At 46.3% G+C, this 26305-nt stretch overlaps 1 protein-coding gene across 5 annotated transcripts in view; it reads right to left on the bottom strand.

Annotated features, from left to right (window-relative positions):
• Positions 1 to 26305, bottom strand: part of LOC129215580 (discoidin domain-containing receptor 2-like) — a 60816-nt gene that overhangs the window by 14162 nt on the left and 20349 nt on the right. For all 5 annotated transcript variants that reach the window (XM_054848983.1, XM_054848978.1, XM_054848981.1 and 2 more), the window contains exons 2-8: positions 17866 to 18003; positions 13506 to 13608; positions 11036 to 11264; positions 7132 to 7279; positions 6818 to 6923; positions 3950 to 4136; positions 482 to 728 (exon numbers count right to left, since the gene is read on the bottom strand). In XM_054848983.1, coding sequence (XP_054704958.1) covers positions 482 to 728; positions 3950 to 4136; positions 6818 to 6923; positions 7132 to 7279; positions 11036 to 11264; positions 13506 to 13608; positions 17866 to 17929 — 1084 coding nt within the window. In that variant the 5' untranslated portion in view covers positions 17930 to 18003. The remainder of the gene's footprint in view (positions 1 to 481; positions 729 to 3949; positions 4137 to 6817; positions 6924 to 7131; positions 7280 to 11035; positions 11265 to 13505; positions 13609 to 17865; positions 18004 to 26305) is intronic.

The following is a 26305-nucleotide window of genomic DNA, read 5'->3' as shown; positions in this document are numbered from 1 at the left end:
CTTCAGGTGGGAAGCTACAGCCAGATCATTTCACCGTCAGTGCTGGTGGTTTTCTCCAAGACTCCTGCCCATTCCCTTTAGAACCTTTTAAAGCACCTCATGGTACTGACTTCCGCATCATAGTTAAGACTTGAGAAAAAAACATCAGCCTCTTATTTTTCATAACAAAATACTTGGTAAAAAGTAGTAAAAATCAACCCCATAAGCAGACAACTGCCTCAAGAAGAAGAAATGCTCTTATAGTCCAATTTTTGGTTGCTCTGGTTGTGCTTCTGCACCTGTGCATCAATATCAGCCTGAAAAGAATCCACTGTAGACTGGACCTTTCTGCCCCTTCCAACCCTCTCAGTGCTTCCACTGCCTCCTCCTTCCTATCATGTAGCCCCACAGTGCCCTACACTCGTGTTAACCCCACATGTCCCGCACCATCTCTTTTGCTCCCTGTGTTTCCCCAGATCTGCTTGACTGGAGGGATACTCACCTGACTGGAAGGAAATCTCGCTCATCATCATCCAGGTGTCAGCAAAGTAGAAGCGGCAAAGTATGGCTTTACCTACACGCTGATTGAGGGGGACAGTCACAAACCTAGCGCTGGGGTTTTTGTCGTCTAAGACAGTTGCCACTCCAACAGGTTCAGACTCCCAGTCTGCAATCAGGCGCGGTTTGAACAGACATTCCACCTTCTGGAAGATCTTCACCCCCTTGGAAAACATGTTGTTACAATGCACCTAGAAGAGGAGAACAGGTCAATCAGACAGGAAGAAGATTTACTGAAACCTAAATCAAGCCTCAGGGATTTTCTGTTCATGAAGATTTGCTAATATCTCCCTGTGTGAATACTTCTAACCCAGCATGAGTGACTTGTTCCATTGCACTCGCAGTGTGCAATGAAAACTTTTGTGCAAAAAGTGATTCTGAAATAGCTCCTAACTTTACGTAGAAAAGCTACGTTAATGGTCAAGTTTTGGCAGGCTCTTCAAAAGGCCCATATAAAAATCAAACCCTGTACTAATGTAAAGCCTCACAGACCAATTCTCCTTGAACATATATCCTGAGGGGAAAGAAAAACAACACCTAGGCACTAGCCTCTTTTAGAAAGCCTTCAGCATCTGCAGTCTAAGCTAATTTCTTCCAAAAAGAAGATAGTCCCCTGACATACAGCAGCTCTTCTGCTGTGCTTGCACCTTGAAGACAACTGAGGATCTAAGTTTTCTTAAAACCATCATGTAAGCCTGTATCCATCAACCTCTCTGGGTGGCTCATCATCAGGTTGTCCCTGCTGCAATGGCACCACTGGTTTAGCAAATGACGCTGGGATTTAAACTGCAATCACTGTGCCATCAAGCTAACACCTCACAAAAACAAAGGCACCCTCTCTCATCTCTGAGTTACAGCTCCACATAGTCCACTTGCAGACTAAGCTGTTCACAACCTGCTTTCAGGCTGACTTCACACCTTTGTATTTGGAAGGTTTGTTTTACCCTCCCAAGAGCTGGAAGCAATTTTCTCCCTTCCTCCTCTTGAGCTGCACCCAAACTGAGAGGCTCCAGCATAAAAGTGACATCTCCTCCATCTTCCTGGGTTGCAGCGCTGCAGACCCATCAACATCAAACCCCTGGCACTCTCCCAAGCGTCCAGCACTTCCAAGGAAGCGGGCTGCGCAAAGAGGGACAAGGCTTGCAAGGATCCTTTACACTGTTCCACTTTCTTCAGTGCATATCTCTCCCTGCGCCTTTTTAAACAAACAAACATGACAGTTTAAGTCCATGCAGCCCTGAAGATCTGGACCACAGTATCTTGGCACTGTGGCCAGTGGCCAGGAACCAGAAGGAATAAGGTGACCCTTAAAATCTTCGGCATCCCTTAGTTTACTCCATTTTCATAGCCATGGTGGTCCGACCTTCCCTAGCGACTCTAGAAATTATTTCCTAATGACTGTGGAGTATTAGCAATTGTGACAACAAGAGCTTCCAAACTAAGTGCAGCTTTGAACCCTATTAATTGCTTGGCCTCTGTGAGGTCTTGCAGTGAATAGCAGTGAAGCAGTAATGAGGACAACAGGCCTGATGAGCAGTAAAAAGACAAAAGAAGGGTATTTGCATATAACTAGGAACAGATGAAGCTGAGACGTTATTCAATAAGGAGGTATAGTCATCCATAGCAAGGCAGGAAAGCCTGATGCCTGCAGTATACAATTTGTGCCATACTGGGACAGGAGTTGGCTATGTTTGCATCTCTGACTGATACAGAGACACTTTCTATTCCAAACACCGCCTAATGTCCAATTTTACAATACGCAAGCCTAAGTAATTTGCAATGCAGTCACAGCATTTGCTAACGTTTATTTTTAATACTTTCTTGGATATTGGGGAAGCTCAGAAAATTGGAATAAAGCTAACAGGTATGAAGATACAAAAAGGTATTTATGGATCACCTAGCCTGTACAAAATAAATGCAAAGCTGTAACAGGCAACATTCAATAAAGAAGAATAATTTATGCTAATCAATGCAGCTTTATAATGAAATACTAAAGGAAGTATTTTATAAGCTTTTTGTTTGGTTGATCAGGATGGTTGTTTATATGACAGATTTTTATAAGGCATTTGATTTACTCATTATAATATCTGACTCCACTTAGCATAGTATGAAATTATGAATTATATTAATTTGATTAAAAATTGTCAACTAGTAAGTCTTACAAATTTTAGGGCACAAATCATTCTTCTGTAGGTGTTTTTCTAACAGGAGTGTATTCCTAGCTCAAGGTTATTTGCTACCTTTTTTCCATGATCTGAAAGAGACAGCAGAATCACTAGCAACAAAATAAATTAAATGGGGACAAAAAATAAATTAAAGTTGCCTAAAATAACCTGAAGTTTTCAGGACTGACTCATTTCAGGGTAGTAAACTCAGGAACAAAACGTAAGCAACGCTTTCTACCCTCGACTTTTATCCCAGACACCACTGACTTTGAACTGACTTTTAGCACGATACCGAAGTCTTAACACTGGCTCCCTATCCGTTGGCTGGGAGGACTATGATCACAAGATTCATAAACAAAGAAGAATCATCCTAAAGCAGGAAACTGGTACCATTCCTTTTATGAAGTTGGATGGAAAGCCTGCATCCAGTTTTTATACCTCCAAAAAAAGTACTGGCAAAGAAAGAGACAATTGGAAGATAGCTACAAAAATGACCCTGGATCTCACAGGAAGGCATTGAGAAGTTCAGCCAACTTAGTTTATTGAAACAAAGATTAAGAGAGTGGTTTAATCACAGTGCAGAAGCAGGAAAATTTCTGAGAAGGCAGGATTCTCATTTTTGCCAGCGAAAGCAGGCAAAAAGCCAATGGCTGCAAGTTAAAAATAGACAAAATAAAACTAGGGTAAGTAACCACCAAAACAATTTACTTAAGGATGTGGTGGGTTCTCCTTCATTTGAAATCTCTACAAGAAAAGCCACCAATCCTTTTTAAAAGACGCGGCTGTTTACTACAGACTGAAAAAGTTCAGCTCATCCTTTTCCTGTGTGTTTAAGTAATTTCCCACAGCACGAGCACGGATTGAGGCATCCAAAGAAATTTTTTTGGTCAAAATGGAAGCACAACCACATTGCTTTACCTCAAGGGTCACACATGCCTTAGACAGTAAGCAGCCTAAATCTGTCTCAGTTCCCCACATGGGCTGCTTAACCACTGCTTCAGGTGTCTGCTTTTTACTCCTTTAAACCAAATACTGAACGGAGAGTGTCTTGAGCTCTGGAAAGACAAGTGCTCCTCTGTTTTACCTTTCTAAATCAGCAAACTTGGGACATCTCCTGCTAAAGCTCTGCCTCTGGTGGGATCTGCTGTTGGGCACCTTATATCCTCCTGCTTTGGGAAGGGCACCCAAAGGGGTAACCTGGAAGCACCCAGACCCAAAGCCTGCTGGAGAGGGACAACGCTGACTACCTTCATGGAGGTGAAGTTCCGTGGTCGGTCAAACTGGAACTCCATTTCAACAGAGCCTGTGCTGAAGCTCTCGTTCTTCCAGCCAACATAGTCATAGCCTGGCCACACACGGTACTGGTGGCTCTGTGTGAAGTCATCCAGCCCTAGCACACCATCCGTCAGCTGGCCCAGGCCGCCATACAAGTGCCTAGCAAGAAAAAAAACAACAGTTAGGCAGAATACCAGCCAGGAGAGCTCAAATGTGAAAGTACATGGGCCCTTCAACTGGTACCAGAAAACATTAATTTATTTACTCTTAACTCATCCTGGACAAGGACTCATTCCCTGTTCTTATGCAGCATCACCTTTATTTTGTTTGGACTGGGCTTTTAAAACCTTTCCCTACTTGGGAAAAAGGCAGAAGTTTTTGCATTGATATTGAGCACTGACAGCAAAGCCAAGCTACAAGCAGTCTCTTGAGAACGAAAACTGAGCCTACAGAAAATGACACTGTATGCTCTCCAAACGGAGAGCTTTAATTGCAGCATTTCACCATGGAGCTGCATGGGAGGAACACTGCTCCATCCTGTCCTGGGAGAACCAGTGGGGGAAGTTTTGCAGGCACAGAAAAGCAGGAAAAAGAGCAGCAAGACCACGGGCAGCTCACCCAGCCACAGCCAGTCCTAACTGAGATCATTTCTGGCATTGCTCCTTGTGCAAGAGGAGAGAGTAGAGCATTATCGGCTCCGTTTCCAAGGCCTATCAGACTCTTTGCCTAGGACCCTGTCTCATTCCACTTCCCATCTGAGAGTACGGAGCCCACTATACAGTTTTCCAGCAGAAGGTGCCAGATGTGGTACACTCCTGACCCATCCCTTGTCCTGTAGCAGGGAAAGGGTAAACAGTTCAGCTGTATTAGTGCCTGAACCTGCTCCCTGGACCCGCTGCATTCAGCTGCCTCTAGGCAGTCTTTGTAACCTGTGCTGGGGTGCTGCACCACACACAGAAGGTCCCCAAGTCCGTTCCAGGTGAGCCCTCCGGTCACTACGACTTGCACAGGTATGCATGCCTTTGAACCAAAACAGGATTAGCAGCTGGAGAGGCACACTCCCGCTTCCAGGCCAGTTGGGCACACGACCTAGAGGTTAAGTAATCTGAAAGACTCCTCGCTTAGCACACTGGGTCTTGCCCCTGCATCTGCAGCTCCCTGACACTCCCCAGCAAGCCCAGCTTCCTGAGTTAGTGCTGGACAGCTAAGTGCAACACCTACATCTTTCTGCACGTAAACCCCTTTTTTTCCTTTTCTTTTTAATATCCAATCCCTACTATATCAATGCAGCTTGAAAGCATCAGATACTAACATATAAAGACATTGTTACCCAGTATCTTGCAACATCCTACAAGCATGAAGAATGTACTTTATGCCCCCTTATTTTAACCTCCAGCACAACAGAACACAAATAAGCTTATAAAAATCACCTCTAAGCATAAAAAAAATTTTAGGCAACAGTAAAAATTTTCAGGAAGTTAATGACACCCAAACAGGACATATAATAAAAGCACCTTAAGTCAATGGATGACACCAGGTCACTGAAGAGACACTGTCAGACCGCTTAATAGGCACATTCCTGCACAGGCAGGGATATGCTGCCTCAAGAGAATACTCATGCCCAAGTTTGAGGTTTCAAGCAGTTGAAACACACTCAAAGCTGTATTTATAGCAAAGAAAGTGGTCACACTAAATGTCTGAAAGTTTAACCAGTTATTTAACGTTTCAGATACAGACTCTTAATGAACTTTCCTTCCACGAGAGTCAACTATTGGGTAAACCAGAGACACCTCAAAGCATCAGTAACATGCCACATACCTAATCTAAGTGATGTGAAAAATTAACAGACCTTGTAATGAGCTGTCAAAATCCAGTTACTTTAGGCTTTTTGACTCCAAATTGGAAAAGCATCATACCCAAGAAATCTTTACAGTGAGCAATCAGCCACCTTCCTCTCATACCACATTGGCAGTGGTGCCTCTGCTGACCTGGAGCTTCTCACAGGGAGTGATGGAGTTTTCCAAGTTGTTTCAAGTCAATCAGAGCTTTGTTTTCAAAAACAATATCTCAAATCTGTCCAGAAACTCACAGATATCAAGTGCAGGCCTAGAGTTCAGGTGTTGCGCACTTTCTCGGATGCCCCGTTTACCCTGGAGACCTCCTGCAACAGTTTAAGATGCAGTCTGCTAGAGAATGCATTTCTGATATCAAACTGCAGAAGCAAAGGCGATGAAGAGGGGAAGGACCTTCATCTGCTCCAGGGACACTGGGACTGCACAGGTAGAAGGTCCAGCCAGCTCTCCCACTCCAATCTGGGGCAACAGAAGAGTAGTAGCACCTTATGATCTGCAGTATCAACGACAGCTTAAGGCTGTACCCGAACCAACAAAGAAATCAGTGCAATGAAAACGGTCACAATTAGAGACCAAGAGCAATGAGGGCTTTAAGGCAGACGCATCGGGACTGTGTCACATCATGTAAAGATGGACGCTATGAACAAAGACAGCACTTCACTGTATAAGGACACACTCCTCTCTTTAAAGAGAAGCAACAACTTCCAATAACAAGAAAATTATTTTTTTTCCTGCCAGCCTTTGCCAGCTGGGGGAAATTAATCTGATGCATCCTGAGCCCGTCCCCTCCTTTAAAAGAGCAACTAACAACATGTCATCAAAGGGCCTGGAACAACAAAGTCACAATGCTTTGGAGAACTAGTAGGCTAGCTTGCAGCTCTGGAGGTCTCAAAGAAGTGTTTGGGATACAAGATACTAGTGACAGGGTAAGTAGGAAAGAAGAGATAATTTGCACAGTGACCGAGAGAACAGGACGACTTCTCCCACCTGCGCTCCTGGTAGCCATCATAGGTCGAGTCATTCAGATAAACGATGGGGAAGCCAGGAGCCGCTATTGTCCCTCCTTCAGGGATGCTATAGGATGCCAAACCATCTAAAAAAGAAGGCCATATAGCTCAGAAATACAGCAGCAGCAGCCTTCCATCACCTCTGTCCATATGATCCTTTTATTTACGACGTGGACCAACAGAAGCAGTTCCGTGGGCCTGGGATTCCCTCTGCCTACGTGGGGACGCAGGTGAGTCCCAGTCAGTGTTGGTAAGGACTATTTTCCAGTGACAGGCATGGAAATTGCTACTTACCATACCAGACACAGCCATAGAGCTCCACCCTCATACAGACAGTCATTGGCATCTCCGTCACAGGAATCACCCGGATAAAACGTGCAATGATGGGAGGCCGAAGATCCTTCAAGACCACATCATAAGTATCAATGTTGCCTTGGATCACCTGGAGAAGAGAGATCCTTACCAGCAACTTCTCCCTGTTGTGCTGTTCGTTCATACAGTGGTGTACTTGTACCCCATCATTTGAGACTGGGGAGCCTTCCTATGCACTATCTGCAGAGGATTAGCTGCTGCTCCCCTCCTACCACCTGGCACATGGCTTACAGGGTGCTGCCATTTCACCTCCTGTCCACTGCAGACCCACACATGGCAGTATTCTGAGGGAGAGGAGAAAGGCAGGTGGGAGATGAATGTACATGTGGACTATACATTGCAGAAAGCCCCAGTTACTAGTATGTAACCTTCTTTCTTGAAGTGAGTTTCCATGTACACTCCAACAGCAGGTAACTGAGCACTTGCCCTCATCACTGGTTACCTGGCGGAGGGTCCTGATGTCCTTTTTCGATGAGCCAACAAAACTCCAGAGGTGCTGCAGTGTTTGGGGGATGAAGGTGCAAGCAGCTGCACGGCAGATGTCTTGAACTAAAGTGTTCAGCACTGCCACAGACACCCCATCGTGCTGAAGTGCAGCCCGATAAGGTGGGGACTTTCACCCTCTCCTTCCCTCAGTTCCACCACTGTTTTGGGAACAGTCCACTATTTATTTTGACAGTCAATGTGTGGAAACAGCTGAAGCTGTCAAGCCCCCAGCAGTGGACACAAAGTGCCTAAGAGATTTTATTTTTTGAAAGAATTTGGACCCATGGAAACAGAATAAGAACATTTTTGATATCAAAAGTATGAATTACAAGTGTGAGGGCTCCTGTTCAAAGATGCTGTTGGTGCGAAGGATGAATCGGACGCTGAGGTTACTCAAAAGACTGCATGGATTGTGACTGTTGATGTACAGGCAATTTAAAAGACAAGGGAGGCCAATAAGGGAGCAGAAAGGTGTCTTCCTCTTCATGGCAACAGGGGGGATTTCCTGAGAGAGAGCGTGGCTGGAGAGTCCATCGAGAAGTGAAAGACTTTATTGTACCACAAAAGGAAGCCACTCAGAAGACTGCATCTCCCTGAAGAGGAGCCAGTCACATCTGGTGGTCTTCTGGATTGCACCAGGATAATTCTGAAACAACTTCCTGCACCTGGTTGGACAGGTCTATAAAGGCGCACAGTCCCAGGAGCTGACCAAAGAAAACCGAAGGATACCAAAAAGTAAGCTCATTTCCTCATCCTCTTCAGCTCCTCAACAGGCTTTTAATCTGCAGCCTCTTAATATCTCTCTTCCTAGGAGAAACACCCATGACTTCTTACTTACACATAAGTAATCCATGTCTTCAGGAACCAAGTGACAGCAATTAACCCTTTCAGCTGTCACATGGCCTAAGACAGGAGACCTGGAAGCCACCTAGACTGGCTCCGCAAATCCTTGCTGATCAGAGATAAAACCCAAGAGGATACAGCATATGGCAGAATATCTCACATCTTCACCATGGAAGTTGGACAAATCCCCTGGAGTTGACCATTTGTCAGAGAATCTGAGGCAGCGGATACGTCAAGCCAAAAAGTCTTAGATGGACACAGTGCTGGGCAGAGGGAGAAAGCTTCAGCCATTCCCCTCAGAAGAAGGTACCTTTGCACCAGCTCTGTATTGGAAGAGCTGACATTTTTGCCTGTCCTGAACAGACATCTGGAGAGAAGCAAAAAGAGAAGATGCACTTCGCGTAGCACCTCCACAAGGTGGGGTTGCTGCTATTGAGCACAGAGTTTCTCAGGGCCAAAAAACCCCAAAGTGAATGAGCTGTGTGCAGAACAAACTCAGCACCAGCTTCCAGTCCTGGCCGCTACTGATGCCAATGTTCCCAACATCAAGAATGAAGTGGTGCTGCTGGCAAACTCTAAGTGACTGATACCAGAAGTTGATGAGGGACCAGGACTCAACAGCACTGCACCACGTGACATTAGAGCCAGTGGAGAGCTGCATCCTCAACTGGTGTCAGAGACAAGGGGACTTCAACTTGACCCTTTGCCTTTATGGAGCAAATTAAAGCTGGAGGTGACTTTCCTAGCAAGACACAGCATGTGCTACACGTCTGATGACCCAACATCTTGTGAGATTTGAAACTTCGCAGCACAGTGAAGGGATTTGTTGGGGTTGGTTTTTTTTTTAACTGAATCCATTTGTGCGATCTCCTTGGACAGAGACATGCCAAGATGGGCTCACACAGTCACACTCAAATATCAGTGATTGGGCATTATCAACTGCAGGACTGGAAAAGGCCCTCCTAATGCATACAAATAAGTAGATTAGGATCTTGCACCAAGGCTTGAATCATTTTACAGGATTTTTTTTACCAAATTATTTGACTAGACAGCAGTGCTTTTGCAATATGAATTCACTAATGGAATATGCCTCTTACTGGTGACACATTTTGAAAGATACGTTTTATGGAAAGTCATTTTTCAGAGGAGCTGAAATGGCAGGAATTGCACCCCATTGCCTATGTCATGTCCAGAACAGCAAGAGCAGAGGAGCAGAAGCATCTTCTCTAAGGATACCAGGAGGAAAAACTTTTTTGTCTCAGGCGATGGGGAACAGGTACACACACTTGCGGAATATATGTGGACTTCCACATATACAGAATAGAGGATGGCTAAAATTGTGGCATCATACACAGCTGAATACATGCTCATTACCTTATTATGGCCTAAGAGGAAGATCTTGCAAAAATTGACCCATCCTAAATTGTAACACCTGACAAACACAGTCCTGAGTGCCCAAGAACACTGCTCTGCACAGGACAAGAAGCATTTAGCTACCTGTGGACAGTGTAACCAACTAAATTCTGATATAAAATTGAGATGCAGACAGACTTCACCTAAAAAAGTACTGACGAAGAACAATTAGCTTTGTGGAGTTTAAACTTCCCCTCCCATCCCGCAAACACAGCATTTGTAGCACACACCAAAATGTGAGGGATGGACAAGATAACGGTAACAGCCAAATAGCTGATCAAAGGTCTAAGTGAGCGAATAATTCATTAACAAGCTAGAAGCTATTACTTAACACTGCAACACAGACCCCACTGTGACTTCCAAAGCACCCCCAGTGCTGGAAAACATCACCACACCCAGTACCTTTTCTAGTCTGGCTTAGGTCTTCAGATTCCACAAGCCAGCCTGAGGCACGGTGATCAGGTCAGGCGAGCTGCAGATGAGAGAAGGGGTTTCCTTCCCAGGGGAAGTTTAAGAAAGGTGTATGAACATTACCAGAGCACAGCTAGTGCTGAGCTGCTTGCTCATGTCTGGAGACAGCGGGAGACAACTGTTGAGTGGGAAAGCCTCTTTGAGTGTGTGCGTGCTCAGCACATTTCCTGTCCTCTAAACTCCTCCCTCCTCCTTGCTCCCTACATTAAACACCACTATCAGACATCCAGAAACTCATCTCCATTCCCTGCCACCTCCTCTCTTTTTTTTAGTCACAAAAGAGGCATGTGCTTTGCAGCTTCTAATTTAGAAGCAAGTGTCTGGCTGGCAGAGGTTCATTCACATGATGTTTTGAACATGGCCAGAAAGATAGTAAAGAACCACAGTTTTCAGTCACAGCAATGCTTGGATTTGGGCGATCAGGTCAGGGGAATAACAGTCCAACATCACAGCAAACACAGGACCAAGGCAGAGGACACTGAATGCCTGACAGAGAAGGGTCACGATAAGATACGATGCACTAGGCAGTACATAGACAACGTGCCTTCTACAGGCTAGTTCTCTATGACTTGACTTCTGCGTGCTCCATGATTCAGTTCCTACTACAACTCACCTTCCTGCCCTGACGATCCTTCCAGGAGATCCAGCGCTCTCCATTGCGGCTATAGTCAATTCGGTAAGCACGGGCAAATTCTTTGCCTGTGGCACGGGCATGCCGTCCCTGAGTCCCAATCAAGGTGATGAAAAAGAGCTTGTGCAGGTCAATTTGAAGGAACTGAACATCTTCTGGTTGCAACAAGCCAGCTGGGCACCAGGCTCCATCCCCCTCTTCCCTTTGTAACCTGAGGGAAAAACCACACACATTAAAAAATGTCACTTCCAAGGATTCAGCCTTCCCAGTAACTGAGGAAACACCTTGAAACTTTGGGAATTGGGGAAAAAAACCCACCAATTCAACAAGTGAGACCCGACAGCTGGCTACCAAATACCCCTCCCTTTTGGGGTGATGGTCGACTGAGACTTAGAGTCCTGTCACCAGTTTTGCCCTGTTCAGAACAACTCCCCCAGTTTCACCTATCTTTCATTAACTGTTAGAAGTAATTTCTTTCCCAGACACATACTTTCACATTGATTGGAAACAACTATGCTTCTCAGTAGGTAATTGCATACTGCATGGTTTTTAGCACCTTGCTGGTAAAATGCATACTCACTTCTCCTAAACCCCATGCAGTAAGGCCTGAACCTCTGCTTGACCACCTCCTACTGCTCTAACAGGCATAAAAAGGAGCTTATCTTAAAAATACGTTTTAGAAAGAAAAGCTCTGCCCATCTACAAATTATTCTAGGTCATCTCAACACATCTTCCACCTCTCCTTCATTCAGCACAGTTGCTTGTGGAGGACACTGCTAGGTGTACGATGTGAAGGTCTCTGCTTCAAAGGTGAACACTGTGGCACCAGCTGCAAAGATTAAGGCTTTTCTCCTTGGAGATGGCAATGCTGAGCAGAGCAATTGGCAGGTGGAGCCAACACTGCCTTACTACACCTCTGTAGGCTCAGCTGGGCAAGTCACAAGGTGGTGGGTGTTTTAAATGTGAAAAGGTTATCCAGACACAGAAAGATCATGCGGGCTGTTCGGCAACTTTCTTAGCAAATAGCAAACTCTTGAAGTACCCTTGCCTTTCAGACAGCTATCCCATCTCTAAACGATGTTAGAGATGATGGGATCGGTGAGTGCCAACCCCCATGCATCAAGGAAGGTAGCACCCAGAAGCAGAGACAGAAGGTCAAGGCACAGGCTAGAGAAGATTTTTGTCTCAGGCTGGTCAGCTGTTTGTGTTCTTATGGTGAAGTGGCAAGTAAAAGAAGTTTAAGAAAGGCAGGAGGGGGTGACTGAAGTGACAGGAACAGACATCTGCGTAGGACAACTACAACCTCTAACAACATGAAGTCAGCTAGAGGGTGCCTTCACGCCTTCGCCCTGTGGACGTCCAGCTGTCCTGGCAAAGAGATGATGGTAACAGATGGCAAGTGATGCCTGAAGTATTTGCAGAACTAGAGATAAGCCATACCTTGGAGAACAAAATAAGGCTTCCAGCTTTCAGACTCACAGGCTTATTCAAACTCCATTGAAACACACAACACTTAGCATCTTTGCTCTACCACAGACTAAGAAAAAATAATAATCAAGCACTACAAGAATTTTATGATTTTGGACTGCCCAAATTCATCATAAAAATAGAAGTATCATAGTTAACCTGAAATTCATATCTGACTTGCATTGAAACTGTAGGAATGTTTGATAACGTCATTATAAACAGTTCTAAGGAAACTTACATCCATAAGTATTTTGTGAATCACCAGTTAGTAGCTTCAAGAGAAGTGAAATCACAAAAAAAATTCTTATAAGAAAGACTGTAGTACTGCTTGACATTGAAAGAAAATCCTTTAGCTCCTTTTTAACAATTTCTCAACTTTGCAGTTTCCAGGTTTTTGAGTCAAAGTGGACACAGCCCATTTCCTCAATATGATGCTGTTGAAAAGTTCATCCTCATCAATGATTTCCTACAATTTAGTTTAAAGTGCTCTACAAGAATCCCAGGGGCACTGTCCCCAGCTGACCCATAAGTCATAAATCCATCAGAGATTTATTCACGGAACTATAGGAAGACCAGGGTCAGAAGCAACCTCTGGAAGTCTCTAGTCCAATCTCCTGCTCACAGTAGGGCTAACTACAAAGCTACAATATGTTGCTCAAGGACTTGTACAGCCACGTCCTGAAAATCTCCCAACACTGAAACATCACCACATCTCTGCATACCTGTCAGAGCTCCACCACTTCATCCCCATGGGAAAGGTTGGGTTTTTTCTTAACATTGATTCAGAATTTCCTATTTACAGCTTGTGACCATGACTTCTGCCTCTTGGTCTTCCACTATGCACTAATTAGATTTAACATGGGAGCAGTGAACAAGCTAAGCAAACTTAAGGTTGCTTTAAGGGTGAAGGAACTTCTTCCTTAATCACATACTATATACCTAGAAGAAAAAAAGGGTTACGTTTTTTTGCCAGAGATAAACCTACCGTGCGTACTGGGGTCCTGTGGAATCATACCACTGGCTGGAAGCAGTGATGTCTTCATCCCGTATTGTCCCTTCATGCATACCCAAAGGGTAACGGCATATAGCTGAAAATGGGAACAAAACCAAGTAAAAAAAATCAGTACCAATTCTTTCTAAATCAGCAGACAAGTTTAATTAAAAGGCTATCAATGACTAGGGAATAAACATGGTAATGATAAAATAGAGAATGCAAATAAAGATGATGATTACCATCAACTGAAATAAGTAATGAAATACACTCAGAGTTAGGATCATTCAGCAGAGTCCTGGCAAGGCAAAAAACTTCAGAAAGAAACATTTTAAGAACATGAAAGCCAAAACCATACTAGTGTTACTGGTTGTATGGACCTATTTTACAATGAAAAATTATGTTGCATCATTATTGATAAATAAAAAGGAAGAATTTGCTAAAGATTTTTCTTCTTCTGGAATAAACTAGATGTTCGACTTGCATTCAAATGAGAACAATTACTATTATTTCCACCAGTCCAGTAACAAGTGAGAAGTTAAACAGCTTCTATTACAGATGACTAGATAGCTTATGGAAACATCTGCTCCGTCATGTCACTGCAGGTTACAGCTTACCTTGGAGCCCAAGCCCCCGCCCCATCTTGGTCTGTTCCCTGCTTCTAGCCTCAAGTGCAGCAAGAATTTCTCTCCAGGCATGAGAAAACTCTGAAACTTGGTGCCTCCAGGGAGCACAGACACAACTGGCTCAAGCCATGGAGCTCTACAAGTTTGATACAGCTCAATACATGAAAGACAAGCAGATGTAGCTTACAAATCCAAGCTGGCCAAGCTTTCTCCCCAACACAAGTTTTTAAACACGTCTTGGAATATTAGAGATGTTTCAGAAAACTCAAAGTCTTAATATATTCAGTAAGGCTCAGTATTCAAAACAGGCAAGCAAGATATTTTTGTCAAACTGACATCAAAAGCAGATTAAAAAGAAAGTTATATGAGATTAAATTGTTAAACAATCAAAAGACAAACACATAGTCAACAGCAAGTCCCAGAAAAAAAGGAAATGCACTTCCCCATAGACTTTTGGTCTTTGTCCTCTGAGCTCACAGCAGCCCCATCACAACAGCCCCAGCTCCTCCCCTGTCTGCAGTGACACAGGCAAGCGCCAGCACATGCTCCAGTCACTCCAGCAGCACGCATGTTGGTTGGCACCCTCACTGCTACGCTGCCATATCAGCAGTTCTGCCTGTCTTTCCCTCAGCAAGGGCACTGCCTTGGGCATCCTCCTCGTTCCTGTATCTCAGGACTGCTACCCTTGTACCAAACCTGGACAAAGCTCTTCACCAGGTTCAGAAGCTATGAGAAAAGACAAGAGGCATGAAACCCACCTTGTTGTTACCATCATGCAGAATAAACAACCGCAGGCAGAGTAACTACCTGAGGGATTTCAATGTAGAAATGTTTGCAGAGGTTCTTTCGATAGGGTTGGGCTGCAGCTGTTGTTAGGCACAGTATCAATGAATGTGTGATGTTCTATAAATTCCTAAATAGTCTTGTAAAGGAGAAGGGGGGGTGAGGCGACAGTGTTTGCTGATAACACCAGATTATTTAGTATAGAAAAAAGCAGGTTATGGGAATACATACAAAACGAACTAGAAAACACCATTACACTACTGTCTGTATTCTTGGTCACATGCCAGTCAGATGTGGAATAGAGCTCTTACTCCTTCCTTCTCCCATCAAAAGGCAGAGAAGGCAACACAGATGATGCAAAAGGAAAGATCAGCAGCCTCATCCTTACAAAAGAGATTACTGAAGTATAACAAAGATAATTTTTATCCTGAACAATTACTCGCTGTCTCTGAAAATAGCAGAAACAAGAGGCATCAAGAGATCAGGTAGCAGACTTCAAAAATAACATGCACATCCTTACTCTGTTAAACACTCTGAATGCCAAAGGCTCACATGGGTTCAAAAGTCAGATGGACAAACTCACAGCTACCACAGGCAAACACGCAAGTGCTACCTCAGAAAGCTCCGAAGCAGCAGACTGCAGCAAGCCGAGAGCGTACCTGGGGTAAAGCACTGCTGCGTGCCTGCCCATCGTGCACTCTTCCAGAACCAGGAGGGATGGGACCCTGCTGGAGTCAGGACACCAAGCTGAATGGGCCTCCAGTCTCACCCAGAACATTCAGTCATGTGTCCGAGGTTTCTCGAGAGGCCTGTTTACAGAAGACCTCACTGGGAGGCAGCTGGTGGCTGGCTAGGATCAAGCATGACAACTGGTTGCTGAAAGCCAACCGAGAGCTCTAACCCTGTCCTGATAGTAAACCAAACTACCCTTGACCATCTTCACTCCTACCTGTCCCACCACAGACCAGTACAATCTGACCTATTGCTGGAAAGCCAGTATGTTGCTGAACTATGGGTATCTGCAGAGTTTCCAAAAGGGTGGGGGCATCAGCTGAAAGCAGAAAGTGGTTTTTGTGTTTCTGCAGTGGAACTCCTGTCTGATCACACCTTATTTAAAGGTCAAGTGCACACCCTACAGCAATGCCAGAAGGAGAGTTAACTAGTTGGGAAGGACGCTGGGGGACTGGGACTTACTGCAGTCCTTAAAACTCATTTGTTCACAAACCCAGGGCCGGCAGGTGGAAGCCAGAGCATCCCTGGCCACTCTCATGGTGGCCACGGCTCTCACCAAAATGCACATCCTCTCGAGAAAAACCAACCTTGGGTTCTGTTTAGGTACCACCAGGACTCCTGCTCAGATATCCCTAACCCTTTACTACTCAGGGACACTCACCTGCCATGCAGACAGGATCCACTGAGGCTCAGAAAAGTGCCACAGCTCACCTCTGTCAGTGAGGTCAAACAACTGATGCTAGGCAGAAGGACTCCACAGAATCTTTCCTACATAAGTCCGAAATCATCCACAAAGCAGCCCCTTTGGTTTAGAAGGCAATGCAGGAAGTGCTTCAGACCACTCCTGAAGCAGATCAGGAAGTCGAGATACTCAATGGAGCCTGTGGACATCACAGCATCAGCTGGGCTCTGGGTGTGCTGGGGTCTGGCTGGGAACAACAGGGCATGGCCCCCTGGGGCAGAGGCAGCCGAGCAGCTATGGGAGCTGAGAAAGCAAAGCTGCTTGAGGAAGTCACAGACAGACCTGAGAAGTATGAACAAAGCTACATGCTTATTTCTTGGTGGAAAAGATTACTGCAGGAGGGTGGGACCACAGCCCTGTGCTCAGAACCCACCCCACCTCCCAGGATCTGGTGGGGGGAATTATTCCTGCACATTTGGGAGTGCTAACTTCTGTGCTTACCACCACCAAAAGGAATCTGCGCATGACTGACCCTCTAGCTGCCGTCTTCCCTCTTCTTCCACTAGGTTTTAACCATTGGAACCAGACAGCAACCCTGGTTCAAAGTTGGGCATGTCGGGGGGTGTACCATGCAGAGAACGGCTGGGTAACAGGGACCCCAGGAGTGTCTGCTGAGCTCCCCACAGGCCTCACTTCACTTCTGGCTGGTTGCAGCACAACCTCAAACCTCTGCAGAGATCCACAGGCCAGAGCCAGATACAGTCAAAGGGCTCCAAACGAGCCAGATCCGACACAGCGAACGAAGGCCCTCAGGGTAGCACTGCTGCCTCACCACACCTTCAGCCACGCTGGGAAAGGATTAGACTTATTTATTTCACAGACTGTCTCCAGCTCAAACCACCTCATTACAGGGATTTTTGCAATATATTGCAGACCATTACCTTACCCAACTGCATCATGATTGTAACTTGCCAGATCCCACAGGATAAGAGGTGATGCCCTTCACAGGGACTCACAGGCTCATATCCCTGCCTCCACCCCAGCTTTCTGCCAGGTAGGGTTTTCTACCTTTCCTTCCACACTTCTCTCTCCAGAACCCCTCCTGCTGGCTGGAGAGCTGTGGCTTATGCTTTGCTAACTGGTAAATTGCTTTCCACAATGAGCACGGTATCTCTGAGCCAGTCTAGAGCCAGGTTTGTTCTGCGGGCCACATGGTCAAAGCAATGACGGGCTAATCAGAGCTCAAGACAGGTCTGCTGAGAGCACAGACCACCTGGGTGGGCAGAGAAAGGAGTATATCCATGTGCCTGAGCCCTCCTGGGACTGTCAGGAGAGGTGTCCCACTCCAGGACAGCTGCCAAGGAAGACTGGCCATCTCAGTCCAGAGGACATTCAGGACCTATGTTAGTGATCATATTTACATGCATTTGTTACATTTATATGCATTCACCATAAGAGGCAAAGAAAGGCTGGGAACGAGCACATGAAAGGTGGGAGATCAGAGTCCTCTCCCAGCCTGGCAGCTCCCTACCAGGGTTGACTTCGGTGCCAGATGGCTCAGGCAGTGAGGCCAACAGCAGCATGCAGAAGATCATGGTAGCAATCGGAGGTGCTGCGCAGGGTCAGATGGGCGTGAGTCCTTCAAAGACAGCAGCTGCCATCTACATTTCTGAAAGACAAAGCAAAGAGAAAAGGTGAGAGTCCTCCAAAGACAGGACTTCTCCGTGCTGCAAGCTTGCATTACCGTCATTGCCTCATGATGGGTTGGGCAACCTTCCATGCCTTCAAGAGTGTCCTTGCCTCAGCCCTGCTCTGACCCATCACCAGATCAGAGGCTTAGTGAAGAACCAATGACCGCCTGACTACCCATACCATCTCTAGAGCTATTAACATAATTCAGCTTTTAGGAGCTCAGCTGCCATGACTGCTATGCGGACATACTCTCCTAACTGCTCTTAAACAAGTCCAGTGCAAAGTAATCTCTCCCCCATTGATTCTTCACTTTCCTTATTATATTAATAAGTACTGAAGCTGCATCTACAATGAATCTGGACGGTCCAACCAGGCTGCCCAAGCGGTGCTTATCCACTTGATGCACACCTCTATTGCACCGGCTGTGTACTCCAAGTAGCCAAGTGGGCACTCAGGAACTTGTCACACAACCTTAAGATAAATGTCTAAACCAGGGCAAGAATAATCTCTCCCTACACGTCCGCATTGCTGCCAAAAGAGCATGTGCATTCACACATGCAAGCACACTTAATTTCCTGTTTGGAAACAAGGAAAATAGCAAAGGGCTTAAATGCTGGCAATTTCAGTGGAAAGCCATGATAACACCTAAAGGAACACAAGGTTGTATCAGCAGTTATGCGAATTTTTTGTGTCCACATTTACTACAAGGCGCCTCAGGAGGCTCCCATCCTGGAAGATAGCTTTACAGAAGGCAGGTTAGAGGCTTTGTCTCATATTGAAATGTCAGGCAAAAAGAAAAGAGAACGAATCAATAAACAAAAAGTTGCCAGGACTAGAGAGTGGTTGCTCAAGAATCCTCAGAGTGGTAGTAAAAAGACAAAACTGAATGTTAGGATTTGTTAGTAAAGGAAGAGAGGATATAAAAGGGACCATCATCATGCCAGTGCATACAAGCGTGCAAGAACATCAGATGCCATTAGTGCAAAGATTTTTAACAAAAGGCTGGTTTTTTCCACCCAACATAATTAAACCATACAAGTCACAGCCATGAGTTGCCGTGGATACCAAAACCATTGGATATATTCACAACAGAAATACACCACGGCTTCTTAAATCCAAAGGTAAAACCTTTGGCTCAGGAAATCCCCCAGCCGCAGATTGCTAGACGCCCAGAAGCTAAATCAGGGTTAGAATCACTGAAGCTTGCCCTGTTTTTATTCTCTTTCCTAAGGATTTGCTACTGGCCATTGTCCCTGCTGGATTCCGTCAGAAAAGATGGCTCCGAGCCTGAAAAACAACTAAGGGCCTTCTTGGGAAGAGCGCCAAACATGCATGCAGGAGGGGAAACTAATGATTGGTGGATGCTGCCCAGCGGTGCTGTGCCCAGCCACGCAACAATGCGAGCAAACAAAAAAAAAGACCTTAAAATCACCAGGACCCCTCCTGCTTCAGCCACCTCTTGTGTTCCACGTGAGCACCCTGGCCAGGGCTGGGAGGAGGCCAACAACAAGGGTCTGTGATTTTTGTGGCATCTCAGGTGGCGAGTGTGCAAAAGCAAAGCACTGGAGAGAAAAGGCAGCCCATATCTCAGCAGGAGGGTCTGGCAATCAGAAAAAGAGGTTTTGACCAAGCACTCTCAAGCTGTGTGTGTATCCAAGGTCATCTTTCCCCCCCTGAAATCAAGGGGGGTGATCTCTGATGCAAACACACCAGTTCCGACCATCCTATGACAGACTGCAAGTACCATGGAACAGAGACTTCTTGCAGCCATGCGGAGGGAGATTTTCGTAAAGACATTTTTGGAGCAGAGTTTGAAGATAGACCTGGTGGATGTGAAGCTATGCTGGTGATTTCCTAGGGTGCCCCAAAGGCTCCCAAAGCAGGAGTCATATCAGGAGCTGTGGAGAGTTCAGCACTAGAGGAGACTGTCCTCCCACAGGACGTGAGAAAGGAAAGTGTCATGAACATTAAAGCTTTAACTTTAACCACGTTCCTGGAGGAGGTAATGGGAAACACAGCAGAGCACTGTTTGGTGCTATATGGGGTGCCCTGACCATGGTCCAGATGTTTGCCCAGACCAGCTGCACTATGTGGCCACAGCCTGGGCTAGAGAAGATCCTTACGGTGGGTCCCCATGCTGGAACAGCTACTGAACGGAGCTGCAAGTTGCTGAGGAGGTCCTGGCAGGAGAACAGCAGCTTGGAGATATCTCCCAGGTGACATAGCCAGAGGTTTAAAAGCTGCCAGCTGTACCAGAGCCCTCAGACAGCAGAGGCCAAGCACACATATGTTCCATGCCCTCACCACCCCCTTCACAGCCTAGAAACAGAGCCTGGCAAACAGGCATCTGTAAAGACACAGGCTAGCACCACCAAACCACCCTGGGATTTCCATCTGTAACATGGCCAGGCTCAAGGGAAAGGGTGGCCAGAGAGTACTGAAATAGCAATTGTACAGGGCTAGGCAAGGACCAGAGCCTGCTGTTGGAGCAAAAAAAGAAATGAGACATCACTGTAAGTGTTGAGATGCCTTGGCTTCCCATTTGATCCAAAAGCCCAGCAAAGGAGGAGCAACAGCAGGGAGGCAGATGCCCAGACATCTGCCTGCAGCGGAGCACTGGGGGGAAAGAGCACCCATCCCCTGCCATCAGCACAGCGCTCACAGCCCAGCCGGGATCAGCTACTACCCCAAGAGAAAGGTACTAAGCTGAAACGTAGCATAAGGATTTTGGCTTTTGACCATAGAGTAGTTGTGCTAAGTTTCTCTCATCCTCTCAAAATGAGATGTGAGCAAGTCATGACAACAGCTGCCAATGTGACAGCAATATCATAATGTGCTAACACAAACAGCAACATTATCTCGTTTGACCAGGTACAGACCAAACACCATAATTTAAATGCTTTGCTTTATGCAAAGCTCACACCGTGTTCTAAATCACATCTGTTGCATTGCCGCATAGCCAGTCACATCATTTAACCGCTTGAATGCAGCGATCAGAATGTAAAAGATAACAGAGGGGAAGAAGGAATGGGGTGGAGGGTGGGCAAGGAAAGTCGCACAGAAATGCCCAAGCACCATGTCAGCTCCTGCTGCTGAGCCAGCGGCCAGCGCTGGAGGAAAGGTATGGGTTGGGGGGGCTTGGTTGTCTGGCCCACCCTATCCTGCAGGCAGTACCCAGTGAACTGGGGGCTTCCTAGGACTTGATGGGTACGTGGAGCTCAGCAGGTCACATGAAAATAGCATGGCTTGGGGGAGCTGCAAGCCAAAACTGGAAGATATGGCCATGGAGGTCAGCATGGCCTCCAGGAGAGAAAAGGAAACCTTCTGAGCTGGCTCTAGTTCGCTTGTCTGGAGCTCTATGCCTGTGAAAGCTGGCTTTGAATTTGGCGCTTGCCTAAACAGTGTCCATGACAAGCAGGATGAATCCTCTCCGGATGTGTCTATCCCCACTAATGACAAAGGAAACCTAAATGGCCTGGACTAGCCTCAGCACTCCCAGGTGGCCACAGTTTGGTGAGACAAATCCTCACCTTTGAACGTGGCAGTGATGAACTATTTCCAGCAGTTCAGCCCGACGCAGGGACCCCAGAAGCTGGGTTCAGGCTGTGCTGGGTTTGCTCTTCCCAGCACACTTGGTTTCCAGTCCTGGACCACCGAAGTGCATGTTTGGGAGTCCCAGGAGAGGTGCTCCACACAGGGAGCAGTGTCACTTCTAATCTAGCGCTCTACAGCAGCTGCTGTTCCCTTGAGCAAGGACACCAAGAGTGTTTTTCACTCCCATCTTGTAATTTAGAGGCGCCTCAGCTCCACTCAGGAGCTCATACTACCAGAAATCGCTGTTTGAAGAACTACTGATGTTCATTTCTGCTGAGTCTGAATCTCAGCTAGTAGTAGATTGGATTCCCAAACTGCACACTTCCAAGTGCTAGAAGACACTGAAATATACTACTAAATACAAGCCTCTATGCAAACTGCTTGGAAATCATCTTCCTAATGATTTTTTTTCTACATAAACTGCTTGATACTTTTCTTTGCAGCTCTTTCAGCTGCATTAGACTCCCTTGCTGTACTCACGCCTTTCTTCCTGACCTGCCCACACATACACAGAAAGTGCCAAAACTACAGCGCAAGCTCAAAACCAGCAAAAACAGGATTAGCAACATCCTCACAGAGGCAAGAAAGTGTTAAACTCTGTTCTTGGGACTGAATGGATCAAGTTGCTAATTGCTAACAGCTGGCTGTAGGAGAATAAAATCCTGTTACAATCATTGTGAGAGTGGAAAAAAAAAATCTACTTGCTGAAAAACTCACTAAGAAATGCAAAAGAGGGCAGTTTTTCCCAATATACCCAGCAGATACCATGTCTAAAGAGCCAATCCATCTCTCCGCAGAGAAACAGCTCACTGTGACCCAGCGCAGCAAGGGGCCTGTGAGCAAAAGCGCTGGGCACAGCGGGTGCAGGAGGGAGCTATTCTTTAGTGATGTGCATGAAGAAGGTGGGACTTGGAGCTCCTCCAGGTACTGTTCTCCCTCCAGAGATCCATTATGGAGGTCTGGCATGTTTGCAAGCCTCTCTAGATCCCAACTGAAACAGGCATTTGTTTTAACTGGTTCCTTCACAGATCATTACCTTGGAGTGGGACCTTAGGGTTGGCTGCAGGAATCCCATTACAGATGCCCAGCACCATGCCAAGAAACTCCACAGTCAGGATCAAGACTCATAGCTATGTGTATGATGCACTCTATGTATTACAAGAGGATCCGTCCTATATCAGGTACCCTCAGAAGAGGTTCAGGAACAGTCAGAAGGACTGGATGGTATCTCCTAGCATTCCTAAGGGAATTCAAGGAAGAAACAGCAAATCTACTAACCAGGACAATATCTGAAGCCTGAAGAAAGAGAGGCTGGAAAGTGTGATTTCCATTTTTCTGATTCCAGAATGATGGTGGAACATGTCTCTTCACCTCAGAATTTCTCAGAGATACCCCGAATCCCACAGTCTTCCTCTGGAGCACACACAGCCCCATGCAGCTCCAGTGTGGATCAAACAGAATTCACTGATGAAAATGCTTAGCAGAAAGGATTCTGATCACTTAAAACATTTTGCTTAGTTAACAATTCAAATACTTCTTGCTGCTAGTATCAATTTTGGTTTAAGAGGGCTTTTAAGCCCCAGACATCTGCTCCCTATACATTCCTATTTACCATTAACAAAGATTCTGCCTTTGCAACTCGGCCAGCATCATGCTAAGAGTGCTCAGGGACAACAATCTTAAGGAAAGGAAACATCTTCTAATGAAACCAACTGCTGTCAGATTGGAAAAAGCAGAGCAGGGCTGCTGGCCTGAGATGGCCACCCACTCCAGCACAGCCGCTGGAGGGTGGATGGATGGGAGCAGTATAAAGACAGCCATGCCGCACATGTGGGTGCCCTGCGAGAAGGCGGCAACAAGTTTTCCCTTAGGTGAACTTGGAGTGTGGTCTCTATGGCCATCCCTAGATTCAAGCTGGTAGCATGGGGAGAGGTCTCTGCATGACACATGGGTGGCACCTGGACAAACCAAGTGCAAACAGTGACACCAAAAACCAACACATGAGACAGTAACAGGGGAGCTGGGCAGGCCCAGCAAGATCCTGGCATGAAGCACAAGGCTGCAACAGGAGTTGTTCCATGTGGGCATCGACAGAGATGGCCAGAAAGAGCATAAACCCATGGCAATGCTAGGAACATGGTGGGGGACGTAGGGCAGAACAATGACACCACAAAGTGATGGCCAGAGTAGGAACATCTCTGGACACATAAAAGCAACCAGATTTTAGGTGAAAGGGTTGGGTTAATCAAGATGCATGAGAGAGCTAAGACACAGCAATAAGAAAAGTGGGGCAGGAATAGGCTCCAGAGTGATCTCTGAGGTGGTATTAGGAGACTTGTCATCACAAGAGACTCAAAAGAACACACGGGGCCAAGAAAGGGCCCACAACAAGGGGGAGTGGCACATGGGGTGGGGACAGGAACACCCCAGAGCTGGGTTCAAGGCAGCAGCAGCAGAATGGGAACATCGAGGTCTGGGTGTACTTTGTCATTGCTACAGATGGGCGATAGGACTGGCCTGAGGCTGACGAGGGTTTGAACCTCGTTTTCCACGTTGCAGCCAAACATCTAATGGGGCTATTATGAAAAAAGTGACACCTCACTCTTGCTTAGATTTTAGGAGAAAAACAGTATTCCAATCAGCCATGACATAACCATTTAACACTGGGAGAAGGTTCAGCCCATGGACCCAAGCATGGAGGAGTGCCTTACCTACAGCCCAGAGAGGTGCAGGTGTTTTTGCAAAGTAGTTGGAGACCCATAAATCCTCCAGCATTTTCCCACTGCCTGTTGGCCAGTCCCACAGGAGCAGGGTGTCCTCAGTTTGTGAAACTGAACAGAGCACTTTTGTCACAAAACCAGACTCGGGGATAAATGAACAAATGTAATTCAATCCATCAAAGCAACCAGGCCAAAATTAGAAACCATTAGAAAGGCAAAACCAAAGATAAGGAAATGCAAATTCATTGTACTAACCATTAGCTCAGCTAATCCAAAAACATAGCTACCCTTCCCCACCGACCCCAGGGCAGGGGTACTCGATCTAACTGAGGAACCTGGAGGTTCCCACAACCCAGGCAGACCTGCCAGGCACACCTGCCAGGCACACTGCAACTCTGCACAGACATGAACGCGTACCATTCCCCAGGAACCCTAAACCCAGCAGCAGGGGCAGGGGGTAGTCTCGTGCACTCCAGCAAGCTCTCCAAAACACAGGTCCCCTCAGGTGAGGGGCAGAAACTCCCGCTGTTTCTGTATGACAGAAGTGGCAGAACAGAAGACATGCACGAACAAAAAGTTCTGATTACCTCCTTTCTCCCTGCCCAAGCAGCAGCGATCACTGTCCCTTATCAGATCTCCCTTCCCACGCAGAACAGGCACCAGAGAGCAGCTGACACGTTCACATTTTCACTCTATTCCTTGCACTGGCATCTCTCTCCAGCTTGCCTTTTTTTTTTTTTTTTTTTTTTTTGAGGAGTCTGCTTATTATTTTCTTTAAACTATCCTTAAAACATATCAACTACAAGTTAGCAATAGTCCTCTCAAGACCTACAATCTTCCACTGCGAGAGTCTCACATAGCAACCATATATATGACATGTTAACCACACAGATGACAGATGGAGTATTAAGAGCACTCAATCTAAACCACCTTCCTCCCTCCCCATTCTCAAGGGGCTCCACCATAATCTTTTACTTAACTGTACTCAAACTTGCATTCAGAAGGAGATCAGGTTACTGAGTCGCAGAATTAGTTGGGCTGGAGGAGATCCTCAGGAGAGCATCTAATACCACCTCCTGCTCAAAGCAGGGTTAGCACCAATTTCAGAGTAGCCTGCGCAGAACTTTGTCCAGCTGGGTCTTAAAAACCTCCAAGGACGGAGGCTCCCCCACCTCTCTGGACAGCCTCTTCCACTGCTTGACTGTCCGCAGAGGGAGGACTTCACCCCACCTTGTGCCAAGGCAGAACCTCCTGTTATTTCAGCCGATGATCACTGTCAACCCTCAGTAAAGAGCCTGTTTGTCATCTTGTTAGGTATCCCAAAGCCTTCTCTTGTCCTGACTAAACCACCCTGGCTTCATCAACCTCCTCAGTGAAACTAAACTGCAGTATTGAGTTACTTAATATTTTCTCCCAAGTCACCACTGGTGAGACCAAGGCTCTGTCCAGGCTGTGGAACAGCTCTGGTCAGATTTTGCTATGGCTCCCATTGGTTTCTTCATGGGCAAACTAGGGAATAACCGAGTTTGTCTCACACTGACACCAGAGCATGGCTGAGCAGCACTCCATGGCCCTCTCTTTAGGGACTGCATGGATCACATTCCCACTGGTAACTATTTTTGAGAGGTATCGGGTGGCACTTTCTAAATCAACTTATTCAACATAGTACTGATCAGCAAAATGGCAACTGAGATACTGCCACCCTTAGCACAGCGAGAGGACAGGGACTGGTTACACTAACAGCAAATAAAGACCAGATACCACCAAAACTGCTCAGGAAGGTGTTTCTCAGCTCAGACGCCCCCCAGCTACCAGGAGTGGTGAGGTGCCCTCTAGAACATGAAAGATATGCCAGAGATCAGACCCTACCCAGGGCAAGGGGGACCTGCCTTCACCCCTCTGCCCAGGAACTGCCTGGGGACCCGACACACTCCAGCTCCCAAAGCAGCAGTGTTTGGTCAACAG

The sequence above is a fragment of the Grus americana genome, chromosome 20, assembly GCF_028858705.1.
Source record: "Grus americana isolate bGruAme1 chromosome 20, bGruAme1.mat, whole genome shotgun sequence".
NCBI classification, from domain to species: domain Eukaryota; kingdom Metazoa; phylum Chordata; class Aves; order Gruiformes; family Gruidae; genus Grus; species Grus americana.
The sequence above is the reverse complement of the archived record's forward strand: the minus strand, read 5'-3'. Positions and strand labels throughout refer to the sequence as shown.